This window comes from Rhinolophus hipposideros, assembly GCF_964194185.1.
Source record: "Rhinolophus hipposideros genome assembly, chromosome: 21".
Taxonomy (NCBI): Eukaryota; Metazoa; Chordata; class Mammalia; order Chiroptera; family Rhinolophidae; genus Rhinolophus; species Rhinolophus hipposideros.
The window spans coordinates 49702734-49717305 of NC_138067.1; the positions used below are offsets into that span (position 1 = coordinate 49702734).

A 14572-nucleotide genomic window follows, 5' to 3' on the forward strand; every position below is an offset into this window, starting at 1 on the left:
GGGTATCTTAAATCTGTCGTCTCATTTCATTTCTGGGAATCTATTAGAGACATGAGCAGGTATTGCATGAGGAATTGATATCATCTCAGAAACACACTTGTAAAATGGAAATTATAGAAAGCTATTAATTTTTATGACTATGTAAGGTGATAGATGTTAACTAGACTTACTGGGGTGGTCATTTCACAATGTATACAAATATCAAGTCATTATGTTGTACACCTGAAACTAATATAATATTATATGTCAATTATACCTCAATTGAAAAAATAGGAAGCTATTAATAATGGCTCTGTAGTGATTCAAAGATGGTGGAAGAATTGTCCTGTGGAAGTATCACTGGATGGTGAAAAGAAGTGAAGATCTCACTTTTAGAAGTTTTAGTAGTGACATCCATGAGAAGACATACACAATCACATAACATGTACATTTTTTTAAAATTAAAGTTTATTGGGGTGACAATTATTAGAAAGTTACATGGATTTCAGATGTACAATTCTGAATTACATCATCTATAAATCCCATTGTGTGTTCACCACCCAGAGTCAGTTCTCTTTCCATCACCATATATTTGATCCCCTTTACCCTCATCTACCACCTCCCTCCCCCCTACGCTCTGGTAACCACTAAACTATTTATCTGTGTCTATGAGGATTTTTTTGTTTTGTTTTGTTTTATTAGTTTCAGGTGCACAAGATAAAGTAATATTTAGACGTTTAGCATTTATATCCCTCACACTGCGGACCCCCTGCCCCCCATCCACTATCTCTCTGACATCGCACTGAGCCATCACATTTCTACTGTCTCTACTCCCAATGCTGTACTCCACCTCTTGTAAAGATATACATACACATATACATATATAGATGTAGTCGCACAACAGCCTAGCCAACTGTCCCTCCATGTCTTTCTTTAAGGAAAGAAGAGTCTATGAGATTGTGCCTTTCTGGGACTCTGTTCCATCCTTGTGTTTACACCTTATGTCTCTCTGTCTGATCCCCAAAAGATGGTTTGCAGCAAAAGACAGGTAAGATATCTCACGGGAGATACAACCTAAGCCAGGCGGAACCGAGTGGGGACCCCCAAAGAGCTGCCTTTAACAAATATGGGAAAGGGCCTTGCCTCCCCTTCCCCCTGCTTGGGAAAGTCTGTTGCCGGGCTCTGGCTTTTCCCTCACAGCTGTCAGTTAGAAAAGTAATGAGGAAAATGAAGACCAGTTATCTCTTATATCTGAGAGACTTAACACTGAGAAGATATTTACCTTAAATAAGATATAGTGGGGCCTTGTACTTTGGCTGTTTAAAGACTAAGATAAATTGGCTTGGGATGTTTATATGATAAATGAGTCTCACAGACCGTGCCATAAAACACTGTGACTCCCTTACATACTGGTCAATAAAAGCCTCCAGTTGGCTTTGTTCGTGGCTCCAGTCTTCTGAGACTGAGAGACCCCTGGCCTTCTGAGAAATTTAACAGCATTAAGTCTCTGTTTGTTTCTTTCTTAAAAATTTAACCCAAACTGCCCCTTCTCGCACCCTCACTGCCCGTGTTGTGCGGGACGGGACATCTGGTGCCCAACGTGGGGCTGCACGAGAAGGGAAGGACGACTAAGAGTCTTAAGGACCTGCAGACACGGTGAAGGGACTCCAAGAATCCGCCGCGGCAGCTACCTGGGTAAGGAGGTAGTCTATGGACTTGGAGAATTTAACCAGGGTATCGAAGAAGTTAAAAAGAAACAACTAACACTTTCCTTTCGTGTGAAAGAGTGTGATTGTGTAAGTGAAGGCTTATAGCTCCACCGTCCTTTAGGACTACGGAGTTTGCTTGGGCGGAGTTTGCTATGACTGCGGTTCCGTCACCACGTCATAAGGCATAACAGCGACTTGGGGGTTTCCCTGAACCAGGACTGGGGTTTATACAGTTGCACCTTTGCCACGACATGTGCTAAGTTCCTGCGAGGGGAAAGGCCGGCCAAGCATCAGAGTGGAATTGGAGTGAAAGTCTTTCTCTTTCCTTTCCTGTTTAATTACTAACATGGGTAATGCAGAAAGCAAGTACAGACCTTATATCTGCCTGCTTCAGCAGCTTCTTAAGAAGGGAAAGCATAAAATCCCAGAAAAAAGATTGGAGGAACTCCTCAAAGTAATTGAGATTCACTGTTCCGGGTTTCCACACCTTGGGACACTTGATGTAGATAAGTGGGAAGAAGTGGGTCAAAATCTCCATGAAGTACATTCTAACGGAGTCTCCTTGCCCAGTTCAATCTGGGAAAGGTTCCAACTAATCCACTCAGTTTTGGAACCGCTCCAAACAGACTCAGAGGAAGAAAGAGAAAAAGATGGCATAGACCAGTTTAAAAAGACAAAAGAAGGACGAGATGATGACGAGGGGTCTGAGAGGGCATCCACTCTCATTCCTAAAAAACTGTATCCAGATCCAGAGGAAGGTTTTGAGGACGATTGTCCCCCTCCTCCATCTCATTGGCTACCTCCGCCACCTTCTTGTTTAAGACAAATGCGGAGGCTTTCCAAAGCAGCTAAACAAAACAATAATCCCTTTCTCAGTAAAAGTATCCCTCAGACAACTAAGGAGGGCATACACTCTTCATTATCAGTTATACAGCGTGGCATACATCAAGCTACACTTGAAGGAGACATAGATGCCCTTAATTTTCCAGTAATCTTTAGACAGGCTGAAGCCCCTGATGCAGACCATCCTGAAGGGATCCATGAGGCGATTTATGAGCCTTTCCCCTTTAAGTTGCTGAAAGAATTAAAACAAGCAGTTTTGCAATTTGGAGTCACTTCTCCTTATACCGTCGGCCTTGTTAAAATTATTGCTGATGGCAATCGAATGATTCCCTCTGATTGGCATGTTTTAGCAAAAACTTGTCTAACTCCTTCTCAATACCTCCAATTTAAAACTTGGTGGATTGATGGTGCAGAAACACAGGAGAGGCAAAATCGGGTTTATAATATAAATATTCACGCTGACCAGCTGTTAGGGAAGAGACGTTGGACTGAGGCCCATGATCAGCTAGATATGGAAGAATTGACTGTCGGACAATTAAAACAAATTTGTCTAATGGCTTGGGAAAAGATTGAGATAGAGGGCAAAACTCCCTCCTCTTTTCAAAAGATTTTACAAGGTCCACAGGAACCTTATTCAGATTTCCTTGCACATTTGCAAGAAGCCATTAATAAACAAATCACTAACTCTGCTGCCGCAGATATCATCTTACAAATTATGGCTTTTGAGAATGCAAACAAAGATTGTAAACGTGCCATTGGCACAAAAGGGAAAAACTGATGCTATGGGATATCTTAGGCTGTGTCAAGAAGTGGGGACAGAAGACCATAAAGCTGCTATGTAAGCTAATGCCATTACAGGGGCAATTCAGAGAAAAGATAAGTTTTATGGCACTTGCCATAATTGGCGCAAGCCAGAACATACTAAAAAGAATTGCAGAATTAAGAAAAAAAGCGGCTCATGGCTGCAAAGTCCTTCTCCTCCCCAAGGTCTTAAACAACCCAGGATTTGTCCTTGGTGTAAAAAAGGAAACCATTGGGCCTCTGAATGCCAATCTAAACATCATAAAGATGGGACCCTCCTTCAGGGAAATGGGAAGCGGGGCCAGCCCCAGGCCCAGACAATAACCGGGGCATCTGTGAGTCAGGCGGCACCTCAAAATTACCAGACGGTGCCTCTTCCTCAAAATTATCTGTTCAACAATTAACTCCTGCCACTGAAGAAAGTGCTGCAGTAGCTGTTTGTACAGCTCAAGATATACTGCTACTTCCAGGGGAAACCCCCCTTCGTGTGCCCACAGGAATAATTGGACCAATCCCTCAAACTACAGCTGGACTTCTCCTTGGTCGCTCAAACTTAGCATCAAAAGGAGTTAGAGTCCACACTGGAATAATAGATCCAGATTTCAAGGGAGAAATTCAAATAGTTATGTCTTCCTCAGTCCCTTGGTCTGCCAAAAAGGGAGAGCGAGTTGCGCAGCTTCTTTTGATCCCTTATAGACCCCCTAAAAGGAGGGGAACCCCCAAAAAAACTGGAGGATTTGGAAGTACCGGATCAGCAGGTACTTTTCTGGCAGAAAACATTTCTGACATCGGCCCAGTCTGTCAAATTAAGATTCATAACAAAAAATTCTTAGGATTAATGGACACTGGTGCGGACATCTCTATAATAAATTCTCAAGATTGGCCGGCTAATTGGCAACTACAACCATCTAACATTAATGTTGTAGGGATAGGCGAGGCTTCAGGACTGCTTCAAAGCACCTGCATTCTTCCTTTCCTCGGGCCAGAAGGACAGAAAGGATTTTTATAGCCTTATATTGCTGATATTCCAATCAGTTTGTGGGGTAGAGATCTGCTTTTTCAATGGGGAGAAGAAATATGGATACCCCCAGGACAATATAGCTCTCAGAGCCAAAAAAATGATGAATCAGATGGGTTTCCAACCAGGACAAAACTTAGGAAAGTTTAATCAGGGAAACACTCAGCCTATTCAGCCTACATTTCAGACTGGACGTAAAGGATTGGGATTTAATTCACAAAATCATAAGTCTTTTTGTTAGGAGCCACTTTCACGGAGCTAAAAACTCCCTTGGCTCTTAAGTAGAATAGTGATAAGCCTCACTGGATTGAACAGTGGCCCCTTACAAAAGAAAAACTAGAGGCTTTCACTGAGTTAGTACAAATTCAATTAAAACAAGATCATATAGAACCTTCAACTAGCCCTTGGAATTCTCCTGTTTTTGTCATAAAAAAGAGATCAGGAAAATGGAGAATGCTCACTGACTTACGAACAGTTAATGCTTTGATTGAACCTATGGGTCCGCTACAGCTTGGGTTCCCCCAACCATCCATGATTCCCCAAAATTGGTCTTTGGTAGCAATAGATTTGCAAGATTGTTTTTATACTATCCCTTTACATCCTCAAGACTGCCCTAGATTTGCATTTTAGTGCCCTCTCTAAATAATAGACAACCTAATAAAAGATGTCAATGGAAAGTGCTTCCTCAGGGAATGCTTAATAATCCCACAATTTGTCAGTTTTTTGTAGCCAGAACTATTTCACCAGTCAGAGAAAAATTTCCAGGTTGTTACATCATTCATTATATGCATGACATTCTCTGTGCTGCTTCTACTGCAGAGACTTTTTTTTTAATTCATAGATTTTTTTTAATTAAATTTATTGGGGTGACAATTGTTAGTAAATTTACATAGATTTCAGGTGTACAATCTGTATTACATCGTCTATAAATCCCATTGTGTGTTCACCACCCAGAGTCAGTTCTCCTTCCATCACCATATATTTGATCCCCCTTACCCTCATCACCCACCCCCCACCCCCTTACCCTCTGGTAATCAATAAATTATTGTCTGTGTCTATGAGTTTTCCTTTCTCATTTGTTTGTCTTGTTCTTTTGTTGTTTTTGGTTTATATACCACATATCAGTGAAATCATAGGGTTCTCTGTTTTTTCTGTCTGAATTATTTCACTTACCATTATACTCTCAAGATCCATCCATGTTGTCACAAATGCTCCTATATCATCTATCCTTAATGCCGAATAGTATTCCATTGTGTATATATACCACAACTTCTTTATCCATTCATCTATCGAAGAACATTTTGGTTGTTTCCATGTCTTGGCTACTGTAAACAAAGCTGCAATGACACTGGAGTACACGTGTCTCTATAGAGAAATGTTTTCAGATTTTTTGGGTAGATACCCAGGAGAGCGATTGCTGGGTCATATGGTAATTCTATTCGTAATTTCTTGAGGAACCTCCACACTGCCTTCCATAGCGGCTGCACCAGTCTGCATTCCCACCAACAGTGTATGAGGGTTCCTTTTTCTCCACAGCCTCTCCAACACTTGTTACTATTTGTCTTGTTGATGAAAGCCATTCTGACTGGGGTGAGGCGATATCTCATTGTGGTTTTCATTTGCATTTATCTGATGACTAGCGATGTTGAGCATTTTTTCATATGTCTATTTGCCATTTGTATGTCCTTTTGGAGAAATGTCTCTTCAGATCCTCTGTCCATTTTTTAATTGGGTTGTTTGTTTTTTTGTTGTTGAGTTTCATGAGTTCCTTGTATATTTTGGATATTAGCCCCTTATCAGAGGCACTGTTTGCAAAAATCTTCTCCCATTCAGTTGGTTGCCTCATTATTTTGTCAATAGTTTCTTTTGCTGTGCAGAAGCTTTTCAGTTTCATATAATCCCATTCGTTTATTTTAGTGTTTACTTCCATTGCCTTTGGAGTCAAATTCATAAAATGCTCTTTGAACCCAAGCTCCATAAGTTTAGTACCTATGTTTTCTTCAATGCAGTTTATTGTGTCAGGTCTTATGCTTAAGTCTTAGATCCATTTTGAATTAATTTTGGTACATGGTGACAGATCGCAGTCCAGTTTCATTCTTTTGCACGTAGCTATCCAATTCTGCCAGCACCATTTATTGGAGAGGCTGTCTTTCCTCCATTGTATGTTTTTAGCTTCTTTGTCAAAAATTATCTGTCCACATTAATGAATGCCAACTATAATTTTATATATATAATGTGATGGTTCAGTGTGAGGTCGGAGGGATAGTGGATGGGGGGGAGGGGGGTTCACAGTGTGAGGGATATAAATGATGAACGTCTAAGTATTACCTTGTCTTGTACACCTGAAACTAATAAATAAAAAAATAAAAAAATAAAAAAAATAAAAGTACTTCCCCTGCCAAAAAAAAAAAAATTATCTGTCCATATTTATGTGGTTTTATTTCTGGGTTCTCAATTCTATTGCATTGGTCTATGTGTCTGTTTTTCCGCCAATACCAAGCTGTTTTGATTATTGTAGCCCTGTAGTACAAGCAAAAATCAGGGAGTGTGATACCTCCAGTATTGTTCTTTTTTTTTCTAATATTGCTTTGGCTATTCGGGGTCTTTTGTGGTTCCAAACAAATCTGATGATTTTTTTGTTCTATTTCTTCAAAAAAATGCCATTGGGATTTTGATGGGGATTGCATTAAATCTGTATATGGCTTTGGGTAATATGGCCATTTTAACTATGTTGATTCTTCCAATCCATGAGCACGGAATGTCTTTCCATTTCTTTGTGTCTTCTTCAATTTCTTTCAAAAATGTCTTATAGTTTTCAGCATATAAATCCTTCACATCCTTGGTTAAGTTTATTCCTAGGTATTTTATTCTTTTTGCTGCAATTGCAAAAGGAATTGTTTTTTCTATTTCTTTTTCTGAGATTTCATTGTTGGTATATAGGAAAGCAATGGACTTTTGTACGTTGATTTTGTATCCAGCAACTTTACTGTATTCATTGATTGTTTCTAATAGCTTTTTGGTGGAGTCTTTAGGGTTTTCTATATATAGCATCATGTCATCTGCAAAGAGTGACAATTTAACTTCTTCATTCTCAATTTGGATGCCTTTTATTTTTTTCTCTTGCCTGATTGCTCTGGCAAGGACTTCCAACACTATGTTGAAAAGCAGAGGTGATAAGGGACAACCTTGTAGTGTTCCTGAACATAGAGCAAAGGGCTTCAGCTTTTCACCATTAATTATGAGATTAGCAGAGGGCTTGTCGTATATGGCCTTTATTATGTTGAGGTATTTTCCTTCTATACCAATTTTATTAAGTGTTTTAATCATAAATGGATGTTGTATCTTATCAAATGCTTTTTCTGCATCAATTGATAGAATCATATGATTTTTGTCCTTTATTTTGTTTATGTGATGTATCACATTGATGGATTTGTGTATGTTGAACCATCCTTGTGCCCCTGGGATGAACCCTACTTAGTCGGGATGAATAATCTTTTTAAGGCATTGTTGCATTCAATTTGCTAGAATTTTGTTTAGGATTTTTGCATCTGTATTCATCAGAGATATTGGTCTGTAGTTTTCTTTTTTTGTGTTGTCCTTACCAGGTTTTGGTATCAGGGTAATGTTGGCCTCATAAAATGAGTTATGGAGTACTGACTCTTCTTCAATTTTTTGGAAGAGTTTGAGCAGGATTGGTATTGAATCCTCTTTGAAGGTTTGGTAGAATTCACTGGTGAAGCCATCTGGTCCAGGACTTTTGATTTTGGGAAGGTTTTGGATGACTGATTCAATTTCGTTACTGGTGATCGGCCTGTTTAGATTTTCCAGTTCTTCGTGATTCAGCCTTGGAAGGCTATGTTTCTAAGAACTTGTCCATTTCTTCTAAGTTATTAAATTTGGTAGCATATAGTCCTTCATAGTATTCTTGGATGATCCTTTGTATTTCTGTGATAACTTCCCCTTTTTCATTTCTGATTTTGTTAATTGTGTCTTCTGTCTTTTTATCTTAGTGAGTCTAGCCAAGGGTTTGTCAATTTTGTTAATCTTTTCAAAGAACCAGCTCTTTGTCACATTAATTTTTTCTATTGTCTTTTTGTTCTCTATTTCGTTTAGTTCTGCTCTGATTTTTGTTATTTCCTTTCTTCTGCTGACCTTGGGTTTCGCTTGTTCTTCTTTTTCTAGTTCTTTAAGGTGTAACATGAGGTTATTTATTTGGGATTTTTCTTGTTTCTTGAGATAGGCCTGTAATGATATAAATTTCCCTCTTAAAACTGCTTTCGCTGCATCCCAAAAATTTTGGTAGGATGTATTTTTATTGTCATTTGTTTCTATGTATCTTTTGATCTCTCCTCTAATTTCTTCTTTGACCCAGTCGTTCTTTAAAAGTATGTTGTTTAATTTCCATGAATTTATGTTTTTTCTGCTTTCTTTTTGCAGTTGATATCCAATTTCAAAGCTTTGTGATCAGAGAATATGCTTGGTATGATTTCAATCTTCTTAAATTTGCTGAGGCTGATTTTGTGTCCCAATATATGGTCTATCCTTGATAATGTTCTTTGTACACTAGAAAAGAATGCATAGTCTGATGTTTTAGGATGAAGTGCTCTATATATGTCAATTATGTCCATTTCATCTAATGTGTCATTTAGGGCTGCTATTTCGTTATTTATTTTCTGTTTGGATGACCTATCCATAGTTGTCAATGATGTATTTAGGTCCCCTAGTATAATTGTGTTTTGGTCAATTTCTCCCTTTAGTTCTGTTAATAGTTGCTTGGTATATTTTGGTGCTCCTTGATTGGGGGCATAAATATTGATGACTGTTATGTCTTCTTGTTGTACAGTCCCCTTTACCATGATAAAATGTCCATCTTTGTCTCTTGTTATCTTTTTCACCCTGAAGTCTCTTTCATCTGATAGCATTATGGCTATACCTGATTTTCTCTGGGTACCATTTGCTTGGAGTGTCAATTTCCACCCTTTCACTTTGAGTCTATGCTTGTCCTTGTAGCTGAGATGTGTCTCTTGTAGACAGCATATGGTTGGGTTTAGTTTTTTGATCCAATCTGCTACCCTGTGTCTCTTTATTGGTGAGTTCAGTCCATTTACATTTAGGGTGATTATTGATATGTGAGGATTTCCTGTCATTCTATCTTTAGTTTTCTGGTAAGGCTGTGTCTCCATTGTTTCTTTGCCTTTTTGTTGTTGTCTATTATTTCTGTGTGGTGGTATTCTATAATGTTTCTCTCTGTTTCTTCTTTTATTACAGTATATATTTCAGATCTGGGTGTTTTTTGAGTGGTTACCCTTAAGTTTATGTAAAAGAAAGTTTGATATTTAGAGTCTTCCAGTTTCTTCAGCACGCTTACTTTCTCTGTTCCCGTATTCCAGTTCAGGCCTTTACTCTGCCCCTTTTTATGTTTTGGTTGCCACAAGTTGTCCCTGTTCATGGTGGTCAAATAGCCTCCTTTAGTATTTCTTGTAGTGCAGGTTGTGTATTAGAAAATTCCCTCAGCTTCTGGATGTCTGGAAAGGTCTTTATTCCTCCTTCATATCTAAAGGAGATCTTTGCTGGGTATATTATTCTTGGCTCATAATTTCTTTCTTTCAATAGTTTGAATATTTGGTTCCATTCCCTCCTAGCTTGTAGAGTTTCTGCTGAAAAATCTGATGATAATCTAATGGGCTTTCCTTTGTAAGTTACCGTCTTCTTTTCCCTGGCTGCCTGGAGGATTCTTTCTTTGTCATTGATTTTAGACAGCTTCAATACAATGTGCCTTGGTGATGGCCTGTTGGGATTGAGATAATAAGGTGTTCTATTTGCTTCTTGGATTCGAGGAGCCAGTTCTTTCCACATGTTTGGGAAGTTCTCATCGACGATTTGTTTGAATATATTCTCTGTTCCCTTTTCTCTTTCTTCTCCTTCTGGTACGCCCATTATTCTTATATTGCTCTTTCTGATGGAATCAGAGAGTTCTTGTAGAGTTCTTTCATTTCTTTTAAGTCTCAAGTCTCTTTCTTCTTCCATCTGTGTAAATTCCAGGTTCCTATCTTCGATGTCACTGATTCTTTCCTCCATCTGGTCAACTCTACTACCTAAGCTGGATATTTTATTGTTAATTTCTTCTATTGAGTTCTTAATCTCCAGAAATTCTATTTGGTTCTTTTTCAAAATTTCAATCTCTTTTGTAAAATGCTCGTGGTGTTCTTTGATTGTGTTTCTGAGTTCATTAAACTGCCTTTCTGTGTTTTCCTGCATCTCGTTCAGTTTTTTCAGAATTACAATCTTGAATTCTCTGTCATTTAAATGACATATTTCCATATCTCTAAGTTCCTTTTCTGGAGACTTTTCACTTTCGTTCTGCGCTATCTTGTTGCCTTCGTTATTCATGGCAATCACTGATTACTATTTCTCTTCCTAGACATCTACAGGAGTGGCTTCTGCAACAGGTTGATAGGTATGCGAAGAGCTTTTGAAGTTCCAAAGCTCTTTCTGCACCAGATTCAGAGCCGTATGTTTCAACAGTTCTGTTTACTCCTGCAGGGATCCGACCAGATAGGTGGCGCCAGGGGCGGGGTGAGTTGTGAGAGGTGGCCCAGAGCAATGGTGGCGACCACCACCACAGCCAGTCCTACTTCCACAGCTCCCTCCCCTTTGCCGGAACTAGTTGAGCTGCGAATCTGTGTCTGCGGTCCACAGTTCTCAGAGCAGCAAATATTTTGTCCTTTGATCTGACACTGCTACTTTATCACTTCTAACACCGGGCTGGTGGGGACGGGGCGAGCTCTGGGAGAGTAGGGAGGCTGCGGCTAGTCTCCGTGCCTAAGGCTTCCATTCTCCGCTTGGCAGTGAGGGCTTAAACCACCGATTTCAACCCTCTTTCCTCAGTCTTTGCTCCGTGAGGTCTCTGCCATGAGCGTTGGGTTCAGCCGTGTTATGTGCTGCCCTCTCAGCCCTGTGGGCCGTAAGCGGAGCCCTAGCAGTCCGAGTCCTTCCCTCTCCCGCAGCTGCGGAAGTTCCGGGAGCAGCGAGCTCTGAGCACTGAGCTAGGTCTGCGTCCTGCGCCCACGCGTCTCCGTCTCCGCACTTCTACTCTCCCTCCTCCCCTACTCGCGCGATTCACCCACCTGGAGGTGAATTCAGTAGTGGGCCACTTCGTCTTGCCTGTCTGCTGTGCAGGGAGTCCTTTGTGGAGTTATTGTTGTCCGATTCGTTGTAAATTCCAGGGGAGTGCTACAGAGGCTCACCTCATGCCACCATTATTTTTCTGTCTCCTACTACAGAGACTTTAACAGATTGTTTTAAGTTGCTTCAAGAACAACTTGAGTTGGCAAGTCTCCATATGGCTGCTGATAAGATTCAAATCACGACTCCTGTAAAATATCTTGGAGTTATTGTTGACAGACAAACAATTAGGCCTCAAAGGGTACAAATCAGAAGAGACCAAATCTCTACATTGAATGATTTACAAAAATTGTTAGGAGATATTAATTGGCTTCGTCCCACTCTGCGAATCCCCACTATGCACTCAGTAATTTATTTGGCCTTTTACGGGGTCCTTCTCAATTAGATAGTCCCTGTACCCTGACTCCTTAGGTCAATAAAGAGCTGCAATTAGTTGAACAAAAAATTCAAGAAGCTCAGATTCAGCGCATAAGTCCATCTCAACCTTTACAAATTTTAATTTTCTCCACTTCCCATTCACCTACAGCAGTGATAATTCAACAAAATGACTTGGTGGAGTGGCTGTTTCTACCTAATAATTTTGTCAAATCACTCCCAACTTATTTGGAATTAATTTCAGAGCTTGTTTTACGAGCTTGTACTAGAGTTCTTCATTTAAACAGAATCAAAGCTGATAAGATAGTAGCCCCATTTAAAAAACAACAAATTACACACTTAAATACCCATTCTGAAATCTGGTAAGTTGCTATTTGTGGATATTTTGGAAATATTGATAATCACTATCCAAAAAATAAATTGTTTCAATTCCTTCTAAAGACCAGTTGGATTCTTCCTAAGAGATTAAGTCCAGCTCCAATTTCAAAAGCTGTAACAGTTGTTACTGATGGGTCTAGTAATGGCAGGGCAGCGAAAGTGAGTGAAATAAATCAACAAGTCATAGAAACTAATTGTACCTCTGCACAGAGAGCAGAGTTAGTTGCTGTGCTAACTGCCTTACAGGATTATACTGAACCTTTAAATATTGTCTCTGATTCAGCTTATGTAGTTCACACAGTAAAAAAACATTGAGACGGCGTTACTGTCTAATAACTCAAACCCGTCTCTCCAGTTTCTTTTTAATCAGCTTCAACAGGTTGTCAGAAACCGACAACATCCATTTTTCATTATTCATATACGCGCCCACACCTCCCTACCGGGACCACTGACACGTGGTAATGCTGTTGCTGATTCATTGATTGCTAATGTTCTAATTACTGAGGCAACTGAGTTTCATTCTTTAACCCATACAAATGCTGCTGGCCTTTGAGCTCGTTTTCCTATTATTTACAAACAGGTCAGACATATAGTTCAAACTTGCCCAACCTGCCAAATTGTTAATGCTTCTCAAGAGTGCCCTGAAGGGGTTAATCCCCGAGGACTAGTTCCTAATGCTATCTGGCAAATGGATGTAACTCATGTCCCTTCGTTTGGACGTTTATCTTTTGTTCATGTCATGGTGGATACATCCTCTGGTTTCATCTTGGCCACCGCTCAAAGCGCGAAAATGCTAGCCACTGTTTCAGACATTTACTTATCTGCTTCTCCATCATGAGCCTCCCTCAAGCCATTAAAACAGACAATGGCCCAGCTTACACTAGTAACAAGTTAAAAAAATTTTGTGAACAGTGGAAAATTAATCATACCACTGGGATTCCTTATAATCCCCAAGGACAAGCTATTGTAGAACGTGCTAATTGTACTCTCAAAAAACAACTTCAAAAACAAAAGGGGGGAGACAATCCTTCACAAGTACAACTGGCCAAAGCCATGTTTACTTTAAATTTTTTGAATTCTTCTGGCTTTAGCAATAATACAGAGCCACACCTTGGGCGCACAGCTGCAGAAAGACATTTTAACAATCTCCATAGTCCTAAGGCTTTGGAGGATGTGATCATTTGGTGGAAGGACATTCAGACTAATCAATGGCAGTTAGGGACTTTATTAACATGGGGACGAGGTTTTGCCTGTATCTCTCCAGGACCAAAACAATGTCCTTTGTGGGTGCCTAGTCGGTGCATCAAGCCATACTATGGACCTCACACTCCAGTTCAGAGTGATAATCACTCGCCAAACAAAATCATCACTGACCACCAGTGTGAGTCTACAGAGGAACTTGTACTGCTGGCCTCATCACTTCATGGGACCTCGTTATCAGCCACCGGCTCCCGAGATGCCGCGCCAGCCCCGTCAGCAGCCGCCTGTGGTGACTCCACTTCCATCACCTGATATGAAACAGCGCGATGCCTGTAGCCATCCAGCTCTGGTGCCTGCTGCTTCATCCTCAACTACGGCTCCTGACCTGAGTGCTACCACACTCCTTACTTGGAGACAACGTGGAAAGTTGTCCCGAGAGACTAATAAAAATTTAATTTAAAAAAGTATTCCCCAAAACAGATACCAACATGTTGATTTCCAGGGTGGCTATTCTTCTCATTGTGAGTTGGCTTCCAATGAGTGTTTATGCTGATAATTTTACCTATTGGAGACCTTATGGGATTGCTGTGCATGTATGTTCCAGAATACAATGCTAAGAACCTCAATCCCTAAGAAATCAACTGTCAAAACTTAATTTCCCAAAGATCATTAGATCATCGGATAATATTTCTATTTTTTGGAAAGAAAAGGTTTTAGCACCACCTCAGTTAAAAATGATTACTCCTATTCGGGGTCCTGTGCAAAAGACCCTGCGGAAAGCGGCTTTAGGTTAGGTGAAAATCAAATTTGGAATGGAAATTATACTAAAGATAGTGGTAATCAATATACCTTTAAGTTTGAAAAAACACAGATGTTTAATTTACAAGTATGTCTTAAATTCCTTCTGTTTTTCTGGTGAGAAAGTTCACAATTGATTCAACTTTAAAAACAGCTGAATGCCATCAGTGTCGTCTGTTCACTTGCATGGATTCTTCAATTTATAATTCCTCCCAAGATCAGATAATGATCTTGAGGAAAAGACGGGGTCTATGGATTCCTGTCCAAGCCCCTCGAGTGTGGGAGG

The 14572-nt window shown here is 39.9% G+C and overlaps 1 protein-coding gene across 1 annotated transcript; it reads left to right on the forward strand.

Moving 5' to 3' along the window:
- Positions 1-2034: 2034 nt before the first annotated feature.
- Positions 2035-3309, forward strand: LOC308489966 (endogenous retrovirus group K member 7 Gag polyprotein-like; the record flags this gene model as incomplete). Its single annotated transcript, XM_081031574.1, has 1 exon — positions 2035-3309. The coding sequence occupies one exon, from the start codon at positions 2035-2037 to the stop codon at positions 3307-3309; it is 1275 nt and encodes a 424-aa protein (XP_080887700.1).
- Between the last annotated feature and the right edge of the window lie 11263 nt (positions 3310-14572).